The 19,913-nt window shown below is 39.0% G+C and overlaps 1 protein-coding gene across 2 annotated transcripts in view; it reads left to right on the forward strand.

Annotated features, from left to right (window-relative positions):
- The window catches only part of ARHGAP10 (Rho GTPase activating protein 10), a 308,238-nt gene that overhangs the window by 164,817 nt on the left and 123,508 nt on the right, over positions 1 to 19,913 (forward strand). Inside the window, exons 14-15 of one of the 2 annotated variants that reach the window (XM_008685462.2) lie at positions 9,104 to 9,178; positions 15,373 to 15,460. In XM_008685462.2, the coding sequence (XP_008683684.1) occupies positions 9,104 to 9,178; positions 15,373 to 15,460 (163 nt within the window). The remainder of the gene's footprint in view (positions 1 to 9,103; positions 9,179 to 15,372; positions 15,461 to 19,913) is intronic. The other variant, XM_008685463.2, reaches the window with a different exon arrangement.

Here is a 19,913-nt window from a genome sequence, read left to right on the forward strand (position 1 = left end):
CAGAATCTTTGGGGATCTTTGTGTTCGAGAATATGGGGAAAAAGAATAATTAGGGAGACATAGCACAGTCATGGGTCGGAGAGGAACCCAAGGCAGTGTGGTGTAAAGGAATCCGGAAGAGGGGCAATTCCAAGGAAGAGAAAGTCATACCTATGTCACCTGCTCTAGTAAGTTTAGGCAGGAGGAAGACCAAGAAAAAAACCACTGGGTTAAGAGTTGGGAAGCAAGAAGCTAGAGAATAGCCAGGCCGGACAGGTTGTACTTATTACAAGAACCCTATGAGACCGTGTTTCTCCATTTTACATGAGCATCTGAAGCCAGGAGATGTGATTTGACTTGTGTAAGCCTCAGCCAGAAAGCATTAGACTACAACTCAAACCCAAGGCTGAGTTTTTAATGTCGGTGCTCTCAACATCCATGACCATGAGGAGATGGAGACTCTGTAGGCTGATTTCCTAAGGATGCTGGAGATAAACGAAAGAATACAGACACATTTTTATTTTTTATTTATTTTTTAAAGATTTTATTTATTTGACAGAGAGTGAGAGAGCACAAGTGGGGTGGGGGCGGCAGAGGAAGAGGGAGAAGCAGGCTCTCTGCTAAGGAGGGAGCCCAGTTGCGGGGCTTGATCCCAGGACCCTGGGATCATGACCTGAGTGGGAGGCAGACGCTTCACCAACTGAGCCACCTAGGTGCCCCTAGACAAATTTTTAAATGGAGGAATTTTGAAACTGTAGATAGCAGAAAAGGGGAGCAGGGAGATTTAAGTGTCAGTGTCCAAAGTGCTCATCCAGATTTGAGATGAAGCCATTCTAAAGTCATGCCTTCTTCTTTCCATAGCAGCTCCAGCATGGGCCTCTGAAGGGGCACCATCAGCCCAAGAGAGATTTATCCCCTTTGCTGAGAATCTCTGCAGCACCATGGAAAGTCTCTTAGTGGAAGACGTAGTATCAGCGTGGAATCTGCACCTGACAATATTTAAAACCTAATAATGAATGGCATTTTATGGTTTCCAAGTATGTCATGTACTCTAGCTCACCCATCCCTACAAAACTCAGTGGGTGGTTGAGAAGATTGATCTTGTTTGTTAGGCTCAGGTGCGTATGAGGGATCGGAGGCTTGGAACAGGTTGAGGGTAAACCTGCCACAGTTCACACAACTAGAAAGTGGCAGAGCCAGAATTTGGATCTTCATCTCCTGACTGGAAGTCAGAATTGTCCCGTGGCAGTAGAGTAAGGTGAGAGGAAGAGTTGGTTGACAATTCAGCTTAGTGTTAATAGGGTTGCTGAATGCTGCTGGGAGGCCCAGGACTGTGAGATACTCCTTTCCCCAGGGTTTACACTGTGAGGAAAGATGGAAGGGCACATCGAATGAGTCATAGCTAGATCTGTCAGATCTGTCAGAGGACATCAGACCTCTGGGGAGTAATACTTGGGACTCCAAGTGTTACTAATGAAAGAGGAAACTTCCCGTTAGTTTGTAGTTTCTCACCAGCCCTGCTGGAGGCGCCCTGCCCACTGGTTTGGGTGTTTGTGCAAGGAACAGCAGCAAGTCTAGGGGTTGTCCGAAGCAAAAATGCTTTCTCATGTGGGCTAGAAACTGGGAATGAGGCTGGCCACGTGGAATGCTAGGAATATATATTCTGTTCTGACCCTAATACCAAGGTAGCAGCTAATAAACCAAATACCCTTTGTACATGAGACTTGGATTTGGAAAAGATGAGTCTTAGAGTCCAGCCTAGATGTGTCTGAAGAGTCCTGAAGTGATCAGTGCTTCCAAAGATATTGACTTAGACCCAGAATTGGATATTTGCCTTGTATTTTGTCTATACTCATCGCTTCCGCTGGGATGGGATGTAGTAACGGAAGTGGATGTGACAGCCAGCCTCAGTGGGCACAGCTGCCCTCACGCCCCAGGCTGTCGGGTTTCCGAGCTCAGTCCCAGGTTGGTTTGGGTGTGGGAAGACCATGTGAATGAAATCGTGAGACCTTTCTTCAAAGTTCCTGCTGGTGGGAGGCTATTCATCATAGTGCAGAAGTGGATTTATCTGAAAAGAGTACGTGGAGGCCAACTGAAAGTGAAACCAAGACTTCAGAGGAAGGAAACTGCCGAGTAGTTTCTGGCAGATAGTAGCTGTCTGTAATGTTTTTCTGTCTGCTGCCCAAATAATCATCAACTAGGGGAGGAATTCCAAATGTGATCAGTGAACAGGAATTTCACATTTTCCATGAGCCATTCATATTGAATACACTTTGACTCTCTTCTCAACATGTGCTTTATCGTATAAAGGTAGGCTATAGACTGCACGCCTCAGGTAGGGCAACTTGTGTGTGTGTCGTGTCTTGTACCTAGCTGTGTCGATACTGATTTTGATTCTGATTTTGAATTTTATGCTCAACTAAAGCTTTTAATGAGTGCTTGGTATGTGAGGCCCATGCACATGCTTTACACATGTTGTCTCCTCTGATTTTCGTGACAACCCCATGCCACCATTAACCTCATTTTTCAGGTAAAGAAACTGAGACACAGAGAGATGGAGCAACTTGCTAGGTTGTACAACAGGGTAGTGGTAGAGTTGGAAGTTTCCAGGATATCAGTAACCTGGTTATGCTTTTTTTTTTTTTTTTTAAGTGAGGGAACCAAGATCTAGAAAGATTAAAATGTTACTATCAGCTGTAGTTAAAATTCTCTTGCAGGGCTTAAAATTTGTTTCTTACCCTTTTTGTACTATTTAATTCATTAGAAGTGTTAAAAACAATGCATTCTTCTTCCAAAGTTTTAGAATTCTATAAATCTAGTTTATTAAATTTATGATGTTGAATGTTATATCCCTTTGATGGGCTAGAGCGAATGATTCTTGGTTCTGCCTGCTTATACTTAAAAATAATTCAATATAAATGTGTGTTTTTGACAGAACCTTAAGGTATTATGAATTGTCCGGTATCTTGGAAGGAAATCTTTGTATATGAAGCTGTTTATTTTTATGTAACCCAGTTCAGTGGATAGCCTGGAAAGTGCTTATTGGATTTGCAGACATGTAAATGGAGTGTTTTTGGGGATTAGTTAAAAATAGATATAAGGGACACATTATCAAATTTTTGTAATTTACTGCTGACCTGAAGCAATATTCATGAGCCTCATCATTGCTATTTTTGGAGTCACCTTTAAAGCATATCATTCTTAGCTTTGTTGCTCGGTCATTTCCTCACAAGTTTTTCCTCATCATTTTACCTGTAGTGCTTTTTTCCTTTTATTTTCAAGAGTCTCTCGAGGTTAGTTAACATTTATAATGTATAATTATAAAACATGCAACTGTGATTAATATTTATATATGCATAAAATTGTATGTTTGTTCATTACATAGCCCAAAGGGGAAAAAAATCTTTGCAGTGCTGGGGGACCTGTGTATCTATGCATGCGTGCGTGTGTGTGTGCGTGTATGCCTTATTAATGATGACATGTGGCAGACTTTTGATGTAAATTCTGTGAATGTGAACCTGAATATTAATGGCCTTTCACCCCTGTTGTCAGCTTGCGCAAGTGCAAATGAATGATTCGGCCCTTCCACAAATATTGATCAATTACCTCATTCCATGCCAAGCACTCTGCTGGTTACTAGATGAGAAATGAATGAATGTTGGTTGATAGACCCATAACATATGGTCATTTATTTCTGTAGAATCATACACCTGGAAAACGTGTATGATTTTAATAATTTTGTGCCTGTTACCATCAAAAGTATTTAAGTTCCACTTTGAGTCTTATTCTTTTATACTGTTATATCTGTCTTTTCTACTAACAACCTTTTCTGTCCCTTTTTATTTTCTGTCCTTATCACTTTACAAATCAGTCATCAACTTATTAATCATTTATTCAGTTTATCCATTAATTTATCCAATTCGTTTGTTAAATATATACCATGTGCTGAAGATCATGCAAGTTATTAAGAATCCTGAGTTATCAGGTATGGAATCTACTCCTGAAGCCAGAAAGAAAAGGAAAAACAAGACTTTATGGCTGCATTGGTCCCAAGTTGCTCTCTCTCTTAATTTTAATTCTCTTTTAAATTTTACCCTGACTTCACTTTATTCTATCTCAGTGCTTAAAATATAGTAAGTACACAGTATTTTATTAAATAAGAATTTAAATGTTATGTAATTTCTAGTCTGTTATCTTCTCATTTATCTCCAATTTCTCCTTCCTTTCATTCTGTTCTGTGTTGACCTTTCCTCTGTGTGTGTGTGTGTGTGTGTGTGTGTGTGTGTGTTTTAATGACCTGTCTTCTCTCTTCTGCTTCCTTTACTCTAATTGCCACTTCCTGTTTTCTTCTTACTCAATACATTTATTTGCCAGTTGCAGCCACTCCAGCCTTTTCCCCCACCTCTGTTGTTCAACTGAACTTATCCACCCTCTTTGGCTTTCTTTTCCTTTTGTGTCTAATTCTTTTATTTTCCAAGAGCGTCTTATTTTTTTGCTTCTCCAGCCCACCTACCAGGGCCTCTGAGTGCCCACTGGGGTTGGGTAGTTCTGTGCAGGTGTTTTATGGAGTAGAATAGACTGGTTCTGGCAGCATCATCTGGGTTCTGAGAGGGAAGCTGTTGGGCAGAGATGATGACGAAACCTGACTCATTTCCACTTTTTGACTTTCTCCTCAAGAAAGATGTGGCTAGTGCTCAATGACAGGACTGTGTGAGATTGGAGGAGACAGGTGGTGGGAAGGAAGACACATTTGATTTCACCTTGTCCACTTTGCCCAGGGACAGCTGTCAGCAGCTGCTTGTCACGGTAATGGAGAGCACTTACCCTTTCTTTACTACTGATCAGAAACACTCTTATTTATTAAAAGAGAAAAAAATCTTTGGGTCTATAACACTTTGATCAGATGACAAATTTTTGTTAAAAGTTAGAAAGTCTTGTAGTAATGACATCAGGGAATGTCAATATCCTGAAAAGATTGTAATAACTTGGATATCTTAAGTTTTTAGTTCTTAATTGTAATGTCTGTTTTGGACCAAGTCCAATTTTATATCTGTAGTTCCAAGTTAATTTCAAGTCAGATCACCCTGGCCATTGCCTCTTCTGTACTCAACTATTCTATGCAAGGCACCATGAAAGCTATTAAAAGCAAAAACCAAGATTGACCTAGGATCTTTCCATGTCTGTGTGTATTTGGGAAGAGAAGGTGGAACACAGGTTTGAAAATCATGAGGCTGGATGTGTTCTAGAAAAGTAATGTAGACAGTATATTACATCTCCAGATAGGTTGTGTGTGGAAATTACCTTTAACATGGTTAATTAGGAATATTCACACTTAGTGGGAGAAAAATACATAAATAATCTTACGTCAGGTCATGCATTCAGATTTTGCTTTTGGGAATTGCAAATAAGAGATTGTGGGCTTGTTTTAAAATGTAATCAAGAGTTAAGAGGAATTAATTATGAGTCACGTTCAGGGAAAGGGAGTATCACTGTGGGCTGGTGGTAGAAAAGGTGGGATTTTAATCTGGTTTCGAAGGTCCAGATGGGACTTCATTTTGCTCACTGTTGAATCTTGGGCAGCTAGAACAGAACCTGGCACATATTTGATGAATAAATACTTGACAGATGAGTAATTTGTGAAGAGAAGGGGAAGAACATTTCTGTCAGATGGGGCCTCTACCTCAGGAGGGGACGAATTTGGTTATTTGCGATGATAGTTCGAGGTCTGCTCTGCTAAAGGTGAATACTCCAGGGTAGGTGAGGTAGGCCCCATTGTGGATATTTATGTATTTATGCCCTACCTACTTGTTATGGAATCTAGACTGGATCTGATGGCTTACTCTTAAATGGGGATGGAAGAGAACTTAGATAATCAAAGTGGTTTGAAAAATGAAAAAAATGATGCTGTTCAGAATGAATTATGGTTATGTGTGCTTCCCTGCAAGGATGCCTTAAGAAATGTGTGTGTTTAAAATTCAAAACTGTGGTGATGGAGCAGAGGTTAGTCTGAAGTTTGAAGAAATTGTGCAACTATTGAATTTAGAAAGTGACAGGAAGTTGAAGAAAAATTCAAAATTCTAATACTTGGTGATTAGAAATAGTGACTCCTTTGGCTGAAAGGGGAAAATGTGGAAGAGAAGCCGGAGAGACAGTGCTAAACCCACTCATGGGACTTGGCATATTGATTGGTTTATATTCTTCAAATATATTTATTTGTTGTCTTTTATAGGACATGTGTATGTTCATAGATATAAAGTATGTTCCTGTTTGCTTTTAAGGACATTGTAACAAGAAACAAAATCCTACATGACTTGTGTGTGTGTGTATGTGTTTTATGTGCTGTTTCCAAGCTGCTTTTATATGAGGTTTATTTAAATTTCATCTTAAAAAAATGGAAACTGAGTTGAGTAGCATCAATTCCCCCTTGCACCTTTCATTATGCATTAGCAATTAACTCAGCTTCTCTCAGGTTGATGAATTTGAACTTGATCAATTATCTGATAGTAATTACCAGCACAGAGTGATGATTATTACTGAGGTAACATTCTTATTTCATTTCTCTATGTATTTCAGGCCCTTCTCAAAGACACACGTTTGTTTGACTGCAGAATATGACTTGCTCTTTTGGCTTCTGGCACTAAAGTCAAACTATTTTAGGTTTCTTAAATAGAGGTGTATTGAGGAAAAAAATCCTCTGGTATTTTAAACTCTCCGGACATGGCCTTCTGGCCTCTAGGAGAAGGAAGGAATGAGGCCCAGTCTTTTCTCTTGTAGCAGGCTCAAACTCTGATTTTTGTGTTTCTTGACAATTTCCTTTTTATCAACTCCGGCAGGGCTGACCTGAATTTCTCTCTCTCTCTCTCTCGGAGTCTGTGAGCTTCCCCATCAGGAAGATGCCTCTCTGCTGCTTTGATTCTCTAGCATTCAAAGCCTCTTTAGAACAGACATATGTAGACTGAAAGGCTAGCCTTTGCTCCTCTGGTCCTTTGAGCTCTTTGGAGATAATTGAGAGAGAAGGTGTGTGTATTTGCTTGGACTACCATAGTGAAGTACCACAGACTGGGTGGCTTAAACAATAGAAATTTACTTTCTCAGAATTGTTGGAGCTAGAAATCTGAGGTCCATGTGTCAGCAGGGTTGGTTTCTTCTGAGTGCCCCTCTCCTTGGTTTGTGGGTGACGGTCTTCTTCCTGTGTCTTCACATCGTCTTCCCTCTGTATGTGTGTGTCCCAACTCCTTATAAGAACATTGGTCATGTTGGTATAGGGTCTACCCTACTGACCTAATTTTAACTTAATTACCTCTTTTAAATACTTTATTTCCAAAGTCAAGTTCTGAGGGAGTGAGGGTTATGGGTTTTGGGAGGATGCAAAATTTTGCATATCATAGATGGACAAGTAGGACATTTGAGAAGCTTACAAAATGATTAAGGAGAAATAAATGAAAGGCAAAATAGAGAAAAGGAAAATGAAGACTTGTTTTTTGCAAGGAATAATGAGAGGTTTTGTGTGTGCGGTGTGTTAGAATTGACAGTACATGTGTTAATATCGTCTCAATATCCACTCTCCGTAACACAAGGTACAAGATGCTATCCTTGATCTCAGATACCTCATCGAGATCCGATCTCGTCTTGCCCAAGGTTTCAGAGCTCAGGAGTGACTGAGCCTTGACCAGAATCTAGCCCTTCAGAATCTGTCTGGTATTCTATTCATCACCCATGCAGGGAGGCAAAAAAGAGAGTAAGCCCCCTTGGGCAAATTCCATGGCCTTTTTGGTGGTGTTTTGTTTTGGAAACTTGGAGGATTAGAGGCATCATCTTCCTTTCAGCCAGTTGTGTTCTTGTTAGCTTTAACATTGGTAGTGCAGACCAGAAGCACAGGCAGCAAGCTGTAACTCTTTTGAGAAATAAATATAAGTCCTGTTTTTTTGAAAGCCATTATTTTATTATGAAAGGTTTCAAGCATAAAAACAGTAGATAGGGTGGTACAGTGAACTCTTGTATTCCTATTACTCAGGCTCAACAATTATAAAGATTTTACTAAAATTGCTTCATTTATCCCTCCTTTGCTCTTAAAGCAAATCTCAGATAGGTTCCTTTCACTCTTTTTGGCATGTATCTTGAAAAAATAGGGGGACGTTTTCTTTTTTTTTTTTTTAAAGATTTTATTTATTTATTTGACAGAGATAGAGACAGCCAGCGAGAGAGGGAACACAAGCAGGGGGAGTGGGAGAGGAAGAAGCAGGCTCCTAGCGGAGGAGCCTGATGTGGGGCTCGATCCCGTAACGCTGGGATCACGCCCTGAGCCGAAGGCAGACGCTTAACTGCTGTGCCACCCAGGCGCCCCATGGGGGACGTTTTCTGACCTAATCTTAACGTCACTCAGAATTTCCTGATTGCCTGAAAAATGCCCTTTTACAAGTTGGTTTATTCAAATCAGAATCCAAACATGCCATGTATTCAATACAGTAAATTATGTTCGACAGTACATTTTCTTGCCTTTACTTGTCTGTGGTGCAAAGAGATTTTTGTTTTCCTGGCTCCGCAGAGAGAGAATGGTGTGATTTGGTTCGTTTTGATGTATACTTTGTAGTAATGTTCCTTGGAAGTTTCAGAGCTCAACCCTGGACAGAGCATATAACAGCTCTTCCAAACAGAAACAGTTCTGCCTTCATTTTGAATGCATTTCCATGGTCTTAAAGAACCATCCAAATAATGATTTCTTTCTGTGTACCAATTAACACCATGTTATTTTTAAAAAGCTAAAACTTTTCAAGAAAAACATCGAGAATAAGTAAACATAACAAACATGAAAGTTACAGTGCATCTTTACAGAATGCATTGGTACACATGAGTACTACTTAAGGAACTTCTTTCATTAACATTGACTCATTACATTTTGTCCACATGGAACATTGTTTTTATGAGATTATTTTCCAACCATAGCTCATGAATACCAAGCTGCTAAAACAAGTTGGTAAACACTTGCTTTTGTCGAACGTTATTTTTATAGTCAACAGGAATGCTGCTAATGTGAGTTAGCAAAGATTCTGAATACAATTGTTGGTTGCCAGCTTTTAAAATATGACAGTCTTGTATTTTGCTAACACTCTGTCTCTTCCCATAGGTATAAATGACCAAGGATTGTACAGAGTTGTGGGGGTGAGTTCAAAGGTCCAGAGACTTCTGAGTATGTTGATGGGTATGCCTCTTTTCTAATCATTTTCCATGCATTGTTTGTTGATGTTCATTGTCTTCACCACTTAATATTCCATAGTAACGTACAGCATACTTGTGAATCCATTCTGTTCTTCTGTCTAGATGAGCTTTCTCCTGAGCGGAGATAGCTGATGCGGAGAAGTAGATTAGTGTTTGCCTCAGCACAGATTATCCACTGTCTTTACTGACTAAGAAATGGGGGGTGGGGGGGTGGAAAAGGAATGCAGGCTCATGGGTGAATGTCTTCTTGCACTTGCTTCTCACAGGAAAGTAGCAGCCAGGCCTCTGCGATTTGCATGGCTTCCAAATTCCCTGTCCAGAGTCTTGACAGTACATTTGGTTGGACAAGACCACTGGGACTCACTCATTTTTATGTTGCTTCCAAAACTGTCACTTGACAGCAAGGATCTGATTCTCTGGGATTCATTGGTATTCACAGTGGCTTGTTTGTAGTTTGCACCAGGCTCTTCTCCAGAACCATGCATGCTCCATCTGTGCTGATAACACAGTGTTCTTTGGCATCGCAGACTAGAGGAAGCCAGAAAGCGAATTCATTTCATTACCCCAGACATTACGTGAATGACAAAGCGCTTTTACATTACACGCTGCTGTCAGTTCAGCGCCACCTGTAAGGCGCCCCACTTCTCTCCCCACCCCAAAGCAGGCTGCCTCTTGAGGAGTGATGATAACTCATCAGGCTGGAGGGCCTGCATGTCAAACCAATCTGTCATTTTGACCTTGCTAAATATTAATTAACTTGATATCTCACTTTAATTAATCAATATTAACTATGCCCTCAGGTATGCTGTCAATGCATTTAAACCTGTCTGCATCTTAAAGCATTGTAGGAAGGACTCAGTTTTTGGGAGCATAAACCAAGATGAATAAAATCAACTGACATGTTGCAGATCGGATTGCTTGTTTGGCTGTATTTGAATTAAGGATTTAATAAGCAATAACCTTTTTTAAGCTATTAACCGCAGGAAAAATTGCCCGTCCTCAGTTGGACAGCTGTCTTAGAATACATTCGCTTTCATGAGCTGTTTTCATTTTCTGCCTCTCTGGTTTAACTTGGGTGTGCAATTTTGGCAGTCAGATTTTCCTTTTTACCATTAGTGGTCTCCAAATTAAATAGACGCAGGTTGCCAGTGGTTCAGTAGCAGCTGGAAGAGTTTAATGGGACTACAACATCTGCTTTTAGTTAATTTTAAAATTAGAAACACTTCTCTCATTTCCAAGATGGTGTAATAATGATTAGAATTGGAAGACTCTGTTGGTATCAGAAGGGGATATTTTGGCTGAAAGGCACACTTTGGCAGTAAATTGGTCCTAAGGATCCTAACATTATTTTTATTATCTTCTTGTTCACGTTCAAGGGAAGTTCAAACAAGGGTGTCTTTGTGGTCACGCTGAAGTGTTAAGCTGTCTCAAAAGTTGTTCTTAATCTCATGAAATCCCACTTGATCTGCATCCCTGAACTAAGGTGGTAGTTTCCTCTGCTCATGGGAAATGTCTCAAGATAATCCCGAACTGGCAAGGTGTTTTAAAATATCTAAACCCTCAAAAATTCATGACCTGGAAAATGGTTTTCACTTTCCATGAGACTCAGAGCAGAGAAGTCAGGGATACAAGCGTGATACAACCTGACTTCAGTTGCTAACAAAGGAAATGCTGTGTTTTCCCAAGAAGTATTTCTTCAGGAAGTTGAAGAATTGATGAGGGAAAGATACTGACTTGTTATTTCCTTATTAAAGGAGGTGGCTGCTACACAGTAGAAATTATTTTACTTAATCCATAAATAATTCCTACTATGAATTTAAGATTGCTAATCACAAACTTTGGATTTTTATTAGGACTAATACCAATTTCTTGTTACTTTGTTACCAACTCAAACCTAAGCTCTTAACAGAATAGATTTATTCACAGTATCCTAATTTAAAATTCCCTTAAGATGTCTCTTAATATTAAAAAAAAGATATCTTTTTCCATCCATCCTGATTTACTAAGTGTTCAAAACAAATAATTTATACCCCTTCCAAAAAAAAAAAAAAAAGAATTTTAGACTCTGTGTATTTGTATATACCCTATCCCCTGGACATTCTTTGTTTCTATCTTTTCTCACTTCCGTATGTTATTCTAGGGTTCTATATCTTACAGAGAAAAAAAAATTGGATGAGTCTGACAGATTTTTAGCTTTGCTCTTAATCCATGATTCCTCCTTCTAGAGGAGTTAGTGCTGATGATTTTGCCCATTGTAGTATTAGACAGTAATTTTTTTTTAAGTTACCATTTCTCTAGATAATGTTCATTTCAAATTTGAACTTTTCAAAGTACAATTTGTATGTAATGCTTTTCTTTGTAGAGATGAGAAATAATCTAATTTTTTAGTATCTGAGGAAAAATTCCAAGGCATTTAATATTTTTTGCAAGAACTTCCATTTACTTGATTTCTTTAGTAATTGAGAGCTACTTACTTACTTGGGTTTTTTTCTATTGCCATTTTTATGTAACGTATTTGTATATGGGTTGAAATGTTTTAAGTATTTAAGTACACTTGTGTAAATGTGATAATTTCTAAAGAAAGAATGCATGCTCAGTATCTTGGATGTTCTCTTCACCCATCTCATTTTTTGGTGTGTTTTCACCCCTCGTATTTAAGATTAAAATAAAAAATGTTTCTCTCCATTCTTCTTCCCCCTCCACCCTGTTCTTCTCTGTTCTCCTCTGCCAACAAGAAATACTAATGACAGTTGACCATACAAAGTCCTCTAAATAGACCTGTCATCTCTACTCCTCCAGGTCAGGTCATGGCGATGGGAGTTGTTTGTCTTGTTAGTTGTCTTCCATTCTGGGAGCAGAAGGTAGAGGTCTGCTAGCTTTTCTTGCACCAAGCTTCTTAAGTTTCGGAAAAAAAAAAAAAAAAAAAAAAAAAAGCCCAAGTGAGCAATTGTCTTCATTCCCTTTTCAGGTGTTTTTCTTTCCTTTCCCTTTTGCTTTAACAGAGGGCATGCATAGATGTAGTTTTGTAAAAGTTGTTTGTTTGTTTAAATAGAAACTTGGAGCACTTGGGAGGGAAGGGAGAAATATCAGATGAGGTGTCTTTGGGTGAGTCATGGATTTTTAGTAAATGAGGTGAGAATATAACAGATTAAATACAATAGTTATTGGTAGGTTAGAACTAAGATGGGTTAGAATTGTATTCTTCCCACCTCCCCACTGAAGAATGAAAACATCAGAACGGGGTGGGGAAATTGTGAGAAAAATGTGACGGTAGCCTATGTGTGTTGGTGAATTTGGTGGTTATTTCCAAATTTAACTTGCAAAACAGGATGGGTGATTTTATTTTTAGACACAAGCACAGAAAACAAGAAATAAAACTAATTTAGAAGTTTTACTTTAAAAAATATTACCCTGTTTATTTGTAGGACAGCTTTTTTATATAGATTGGGGGGAAAAAGTAATGTAGGTGAAAAATTCGGATTTTGGATTATAAAGTATATTCTCAAAATTCATTCAATCAGCATGCTCCATCAAGTACTTTCAAGCGGGGCCCAAGTCAATATTCAGAAGGGTGTCAGCATTTTGTATTTAGGTGGGGCTGAAAATTTCCGGTTTCAGAAAAAAGAACACTGGTTACATAATTATGAAACATTAGCTCCAATAAAAAGTCAACTATTTGCATCTGTGCTTGTTAGTTTAGAGTTTTAACTAATCCATAAGGGTGTTGTCCCTTGGTCAGAAAGGAAGCAAAATTCCTTCCTTGTTTACTGTAGGACATATATTCTAATTGGACACTCAAATGCATTTTTAAGTGTGAATCCCAAATAAGTTCTTAGCAAATTTACCTGGTCCCAGTGGGTCTTCTGATTGTACAGAGCTGCTAGGGACGACTGAGTTATTTGAAAACAGTGAAAATGTAATAGAGGATTAGTACCGTAGGTGCTATGTAGTCATGAGCTTCTGATATGACAGCTACTTTTTATTGCATGAATTCAAAGGATGACTTATTTTTCCGTAGAAAGAATATTATTCTCAAAATATAGACTGATTATTTGATGGAAAGGTGAAAATAAAAGATTTCCTTTGGAAGCCTCCTGATTTTAAACTGCTGATTTGCCGGTAGCGAGTTGATTGAAAATGTTATCTGACTTGTATGTTAAAATGAGATTTAAATAATTGATTTAATGAGAGAGAGAATATTCAGTTACTGAAGTAATTGGTTGGCAAAGCCTTTAGAACAGAATTATTTAGTCCTCGTTATAAAGGATTGCACCTTTAATCAGGGTGCTTAATTTGATTTCTTGAATGTATCTGTGGCTTGTCTGACAAGCTCGGTAACAAATGAGTTCTGAATTGTAGGAACTGATCAAAATGTAATCAGTATCAATTGCCATTGTTGTAGTTTATTGCATGTTGCTGTCAGTTGCTGTAATCAAGAACGGTTGAAGTGCTTTAAAAAGTCTCCAGACTTTTGAGTAATGGACTTCATATGTATGATGTTACGGCTGTGGAAGAACCATCACTTCCTGTTTTACTTTATTGTCAGGAAGTTTGAGAGTAATATTGAGTTGCCATCTATCCTTCCTCATGCCCAAGCCCAAAGATTTTTTAGTGGCATGCCTGACCGAATGCCATTGTCCCGTTCTGACAGGCTTTTCTCTTTAGTGCCTTTCAAGAGGAAATACTAACAAGCTGTTTCCTCTCCTATCTAGACAAATACAGTGTGGGCGGGGGGCAGAGTTGGGGGGGGGGGAGTCTGAACCGACTCCTTTGCTTGGGTCTTAGTTGAAACATCATTCTGGAGTGAGGGAGAAATAAAATCTCTTCCAGGAATGTCTAATTTTTTTTTTTTTCCTTTGGATGATGGGAGTATAGAAAACCAGGTGAGTTTCTATTGATTGTGTAGTATCATTCATCGTAACCCATTTGCTGCCCCCTCCCTTTGAGTAGGAACCACCTCTGAATGCTTACACTTGTAGTGACTCAGCTGTGGTAATTGCCTACTCATTGAAACAATTTATGGGAATTTGTACACATTCCTGATTTGCTTTGCTGCTCTTCAGAGTTCTGTGAGAGCGTTCACTTGATCTCATGGTGCAGACGAAACCCGAAGTTCAGTCCGGCTTGGCACTGACTTGGTTCGGGTGGTGCAGCTGCTTAGGGTGGTGGTGGGGATTTAAGCCCAGGTTTGTGATAACACGGTGCCCTCCTTCCCGGTGCCGAGCCGGCAGCCGGGTACAGCAGCCCAGCCTGAGAAGGATTAAAGGTACTACCCTACCCAGAGTGCTGGCTTTTCCCTTTCATACCATCCTTTCCTTTTATTTCCACCAAGACTCACTTTTTCCTTTTCAGAATTTACTACTTCCCTTCCCCTCCCGTTTGTTCGTTTAAGCCACACATCTTTTCCCACCAAGTTTATTAGCTATCTGAAAGGGCGTTTGGAAGAAACACGTCATTAACACTTTTAGGACAAAGAAAACTCGTTTTATTTAGAATGAATGTCAGAAGTGTTGCACAGAGGCTTCCAATAAATAGTCTTTAGATGAGTGTATAAATTGTGATGATGTGAAAGTTGAGTTTAAATGTGTGTATCACCATATGCTATTTTGGTTGATCATGCATTAATCTTCAGAAGGGTAATATGTTGAGTACAGATCTTAGAAGTGTGGGGCCAGGCTTACTGTCCTTTCTTCCCATGGATGTGTTGCCATTTTGCCATTAACGGTGCTGTTTCCCTTGTCATAACACAGTGTGATGACGGTAATGCCACCTGAGACACAGTAAAATATGTAGACACTGCAAATGCCACACGCTCTAAGCCATGGCTACTGAGTAGTGTCTTTAATAATAGTAATAACTATCAGCATCGCAGTCATCATGACTGTTTATGCTTTGGGCTGTGAATATTGCAATGCCCTACTGTGTCTAGGTCTTCCCTCCCCCCAGCCCCATCTTACCCTGCTCCTTTGATCTCCATTACAGATCTTCTGAAGTTGCATAGGAATGTGTAATAATAGAACACAGCTTATACTAGAGGAAACTGTGTATGTTTTTATAAGAAATCCCAAAATTAATTATTTGTGTTTTGGCCATTTAAAAATGGAAGCTTTGTGAGCAAGTCAAAGGGGCCGTTGAATGTTCTGGGTTTTAATTACTCTTTTCTTGTTTGCTCACTAGATGTAAAAACATGCAATGAGGTGGACCTGGAGAATTCCATAGATTGGGAAGTGAAGACAATAACAAGCGCCCTAAAACAGTACTTGAGGTAAGCTCCTCTCAGTGACAGAAGGAAGGCATGTGCTCTTGGGCATCCAACACACGGCAGATGCCGACTCTGCCCGGAAATCTCAGTTGTTGATTTAAACCTTATGAAAAAGGGGGACATTTATGAGGGATCTGTGCCTTCAGAAGTGTGACAAGTAGTAGGTGCATGTCAGTTGTTAGATAAGTTGCAACACAATTGGAATAGATTTGGTTTTTGAAATAGATGTCTATTGTAGATGTGAGTTTTAGGGATTAAGTGCTATGAAACAGGAGGAAGGCTATATATTGAATTCATTGAATCTTTTAGGCAAAAATGAAGATTTTTTTAGTTTAAATTTAAACTGTTGAACCTAGAGGCTTATTAATGATAACGCATAAATATAAAGCTATTTGCAAAGAAGTTCACTTGAGATTTTAAGATAAATTTAAGTCTTGCATTTATTATAGAAGATATTTAGGACCAGAGTTAGACTAGGGCTTAGCATCTCTATGGGTCATTACCCTTTTTATGAAAAATAAAGGAATTTAATGATGAAAAGCTTGAGATTAGATGAAGAAAATACCACGAGAGGGGAAAAAAGAAGTGAGTAAAAGAATGGAAAAAAGATCATGACCGTAATTCCTATGCTGTGGTACTCTGGAGGACTTTGATTTTTGTATGGCACACAAATGACAGTGTTCCCCCAGGATCGGTTCTTGGTCACCAACATATAGGATTGTGTTCCAGGGATAATTTGGGTTCGAATGAGCACATGAAATGAACTATTATATATTTTATATTTTTTGCAATTCGTCTATTTGAAAAATTCCAAGTCTGTAAAACCAGAGATGTTAATGTACTGAATCCTCATGGCCCCATTACCCTGTGTCCACAGTTATCATCATCCTACCCTTCTTGTTTCTTAAGTCCTCCTACCTGCTACTTCTTTTGGGTATTATTTGAATGATTTTCTAAAACAACATATTGCTGTACCCATAAATACTTAAGTATATGTCTATAAAAAGGTAAAGACTTAAAAACAATGTAGAAAGACAAAAAGAATACAATTATCATACCCAACAATATTAATATCATCAATACTGAGTCCATGTTTGATTTTTACTGATTTTTTTCCTATTTATTTAAATTCCTACAGAGTTTAAATAATGTCAACACATTTCAATTGACTGATATGTTTTAAGTCACTTTTAATCTGCACAGTCCCCTGCCTCTGCACCACTTTCTTCTCCCTCAGCATTTTCGTTTGTTTCTTTATGAACCTGGGTCATTTTTATTTTTTATTCTTATTTTTTTAAGGATTTATTTATTTATTTTAGAGAGAGAGAGATAGCTGGGGGGGTGTGAAGGGTGGGGCAGAGGGGGGGAGAGAGAGAGAGAATCTTAAGCAGACTCTGCACTGAGCACAGAGCCCAATGTGGGGCTTGAACTCACAATCCTGAGATCATGACCTGAGCTGAAACCAAGAGTCTGATGCTCAACCGACCATGCTCCCTAGGTCCCAACCTGGGTTATTTTTAAGTAGAATTTTCTGTATTTTAGATATGGCAGATTGTGTCATGGTGTCATTTAACATGTTTCTCTAGCTGTCAGATTTCCTGTATATAGTTAAATCTATAGAATTCATTAGATTCAGATTAGGTTTTTGAAAAATTGATTTATTCCATGAATACATCATAGTGGTGTTATATTCTTCCTGTAACATATCAGGAGGCCTGTTACCTGCTTGTTCCACTTTTTCGTTTCTTTTCTTTTTTTCCCCAAGATTTATTTATTTATTTTAGAGAGGGAGAGAGCAAGAGAGAGCACAAGCATGGGGAGGGGCAGAGGGAGAATCTCAAGCAGACTCCCTGCTGAACATGGAGCCTGACGTGGGGCTCAGCCTTACAACCCCGAGATCATGACCTGAGCCGAAATCAAGAGTTGGACATCCCAACTGCCTGCACCACCCTGGTGCCCCTGGTTGTCCCACTTTTTAATGAGATTAAAATTTATCAATGGGTTTAGATGTGTATTACCTACTTTTGAGTATTTTATTTAAACAAGATAGTTTGAACCACTGTTTAAATTTTTTTTTCTTTAACTGTGAAGTACATTATTGTCCCTAGTTGATAAAGGGATAAAATTAATGCTAAATCTATGGGTTAATGTCTCCCTATCTGCCACTGGTAGTGACTAACTGATTTGGATGAGAATTACAGACAAAATGAATCTCCTTGGCTCCCACGTGGGGATTAGAATGTCAGCTTCCTGAAGATCGGCATCCTGTGTGTCTTGTTCTTTGCAGTATCTCCAGCACCTAGAGCTGTACCTGTCACCAGGATATGGGGCTTTTCGACTGGGGAAATTTTGCATCCCCCAGCAGATACTTGGCCGTGTCTGGAAATACTGTTGGTTGTCACGATTGCTGGAAAGGACATGCTACTGGCATGTAATGGGTGGAGGCCAGTGATGGGTTGCTAAACATCCCGCGGTGCAGGACACAGCCCACCATTGCCCCCAAATGTACAGAATGTTAGTAATGCTGAGATTGAGAAAGCCTGTGATAGATGGATGAAGGACAGAATGGGAGAGGGAGATAAAAATACAATGAACTGCATATGTTAACTTGACGAGCAAAGGGTACTGCCACTCTAGGAGGTAGCTTTAAACCCATTTTACTCTTTGGTAAATTCATGGCTAGTACAGTTAAAGGGATTGACCAAGGCGACTCAGTTATTGGTGGGAAACTAAAGGCAAAAATCCAGGTGTTTTGTAATAAATTACATGAGTTTTTTTGCTTTTATTTTATTTATTTTTAAAAATTTTTTACCCTGTTCCACATGGTCCTTTTTTTTCCTGGTGGGGTAAGTAGTTTAGTAAACGTAAAGGATCTCTTTACTGAGTAATGTACATAAAATTTCTTTTTGGTTCTTGATACTTTCTGAAGCTAGTCCCTTCTCACTCCTGGTCTTATGTTGCTTTTTCTGCCTTCTTCTCTCATTACGTTGCTTTATCCTTTTGAATTCTGCTTTTAAGCAAACATTGCCTACAGAACAACATTATGAGATGCTATTATTATATAACTTCACTCCTAACAATATACACAGTCTGCCTGAATGTGATAAAGTGATTATCATAAAATGGCAGATGCCTTGGGAGATTTTGAACGTTAGGTTGCTGTTCTTTCCCCTGTGTTATTTTTAGCAACTAAAAATGCAGTAATTAGGATTTAAGTAATACTTTCTCTGGTGAGGCACCAAATGGGAGAAAACGGGGTTTTTATTTTGGCTCTCTGGTTATGGCCTGAGCCTGTGCATTTCTTTCAGTATAAGAGGTAATACGGTGTGGTGGTCAAGAGCATGGATGGAGCCAGCCTGCGTGGGTTGGAATCGCAGCTTTGTCACCTAGGGTACCATAGCACAAAGTTGAATATAGCTTTTCTCACCAAAAAAGCTGTTGCTCTTGAATTCTTCTCACTGCAAATAACCCAGCCATCTTATTGGTTGGTTGGTTGGAGGTGTGAGAAGGGAAGTAGCCAAACCCCTAAAACACTAAGAGAAAGATGGGCAGCAGATACATGTATGGCAGCTTCCGTTTGCTTCTACTGATTTGAGGCAAAAATTCTTTACTTCAGTGTTTCAGAGGGCTGAATACCAGCTCCCTGACTGATTGCCTGTCTATTCGGACCATACTTTTGATTTCCAGCTAACATGTTCATTACAGTGGTTTCCCATAGCGAAGGGATAAATGAGCTATTTTGTAAGGTTTCTCGTAAACTGATTTGACCTGGAGGAAACTTTTAAAGTCTGGAAATTGAATGGAACTTTTCGGGAAGAAAATGCCAGCTTAGATAAATATTATGATTTATATTCATAGGCAGATCCGAAGGGGTAGCAAAGAGGGGTAGATCGAAACATGCTGAATGGCAAGTTGAGAGACACAGTGACTCGGTATAATACATTTTGTATGGGGAACTTGTCATGTTTATTACTGCTTCCCTACCATCAACAATATTTAATACTTATTATTTATGCTGTATTGACTAGCAGACACATGGCAATGGTAGAAGTAGCTCATAGAAGGTATTTCGATGCAAATTCATTTTTATTGGGACAGAAATGCTCTCTATGGTTTTTCTAAGTGTTCTCTTCCACCCCCTTCCCCCCAGTTTTCTTTTCAGAACTGTTTAGCTTTCCTTCTGTGCCAATTCATCATTTTCCTTCCTTACCAAGTCATCATTTTCCTTCCTTGCCATTTTTCACATATTTTGAAACAAAAAACCCTGAAGGTTTACTTCTTTTTATTTAGGCTGTGGTATAATTGATTTTATTTTTCTTCTTTAAATGAGAGCGTAGGAGATGAAGGGGAGGGAGAGAGGAAATAAGGAACAGCTTTTCTTCACTAGGGCTTTACGTTTTAGTTGATGTGCCTATGGTTGTCGTGTGTGTGTGTGTGTGTGTGTGTGTGTGTGTGT

This window comes from Ursus maritimus, unplaced genomic scaffold (assembly GCF_017311325.1).
Source record: "Ursus maritimus isolate PB19 unplaced genomic scaffold, ASM1731132v1 scaffold_11, whole genome shotgun sequence".
NCBI lineage: Eukaryota > Metazoa > Chordata > Mammalia > Carnivora > Ursidae > Ursus > Ursus maritimus.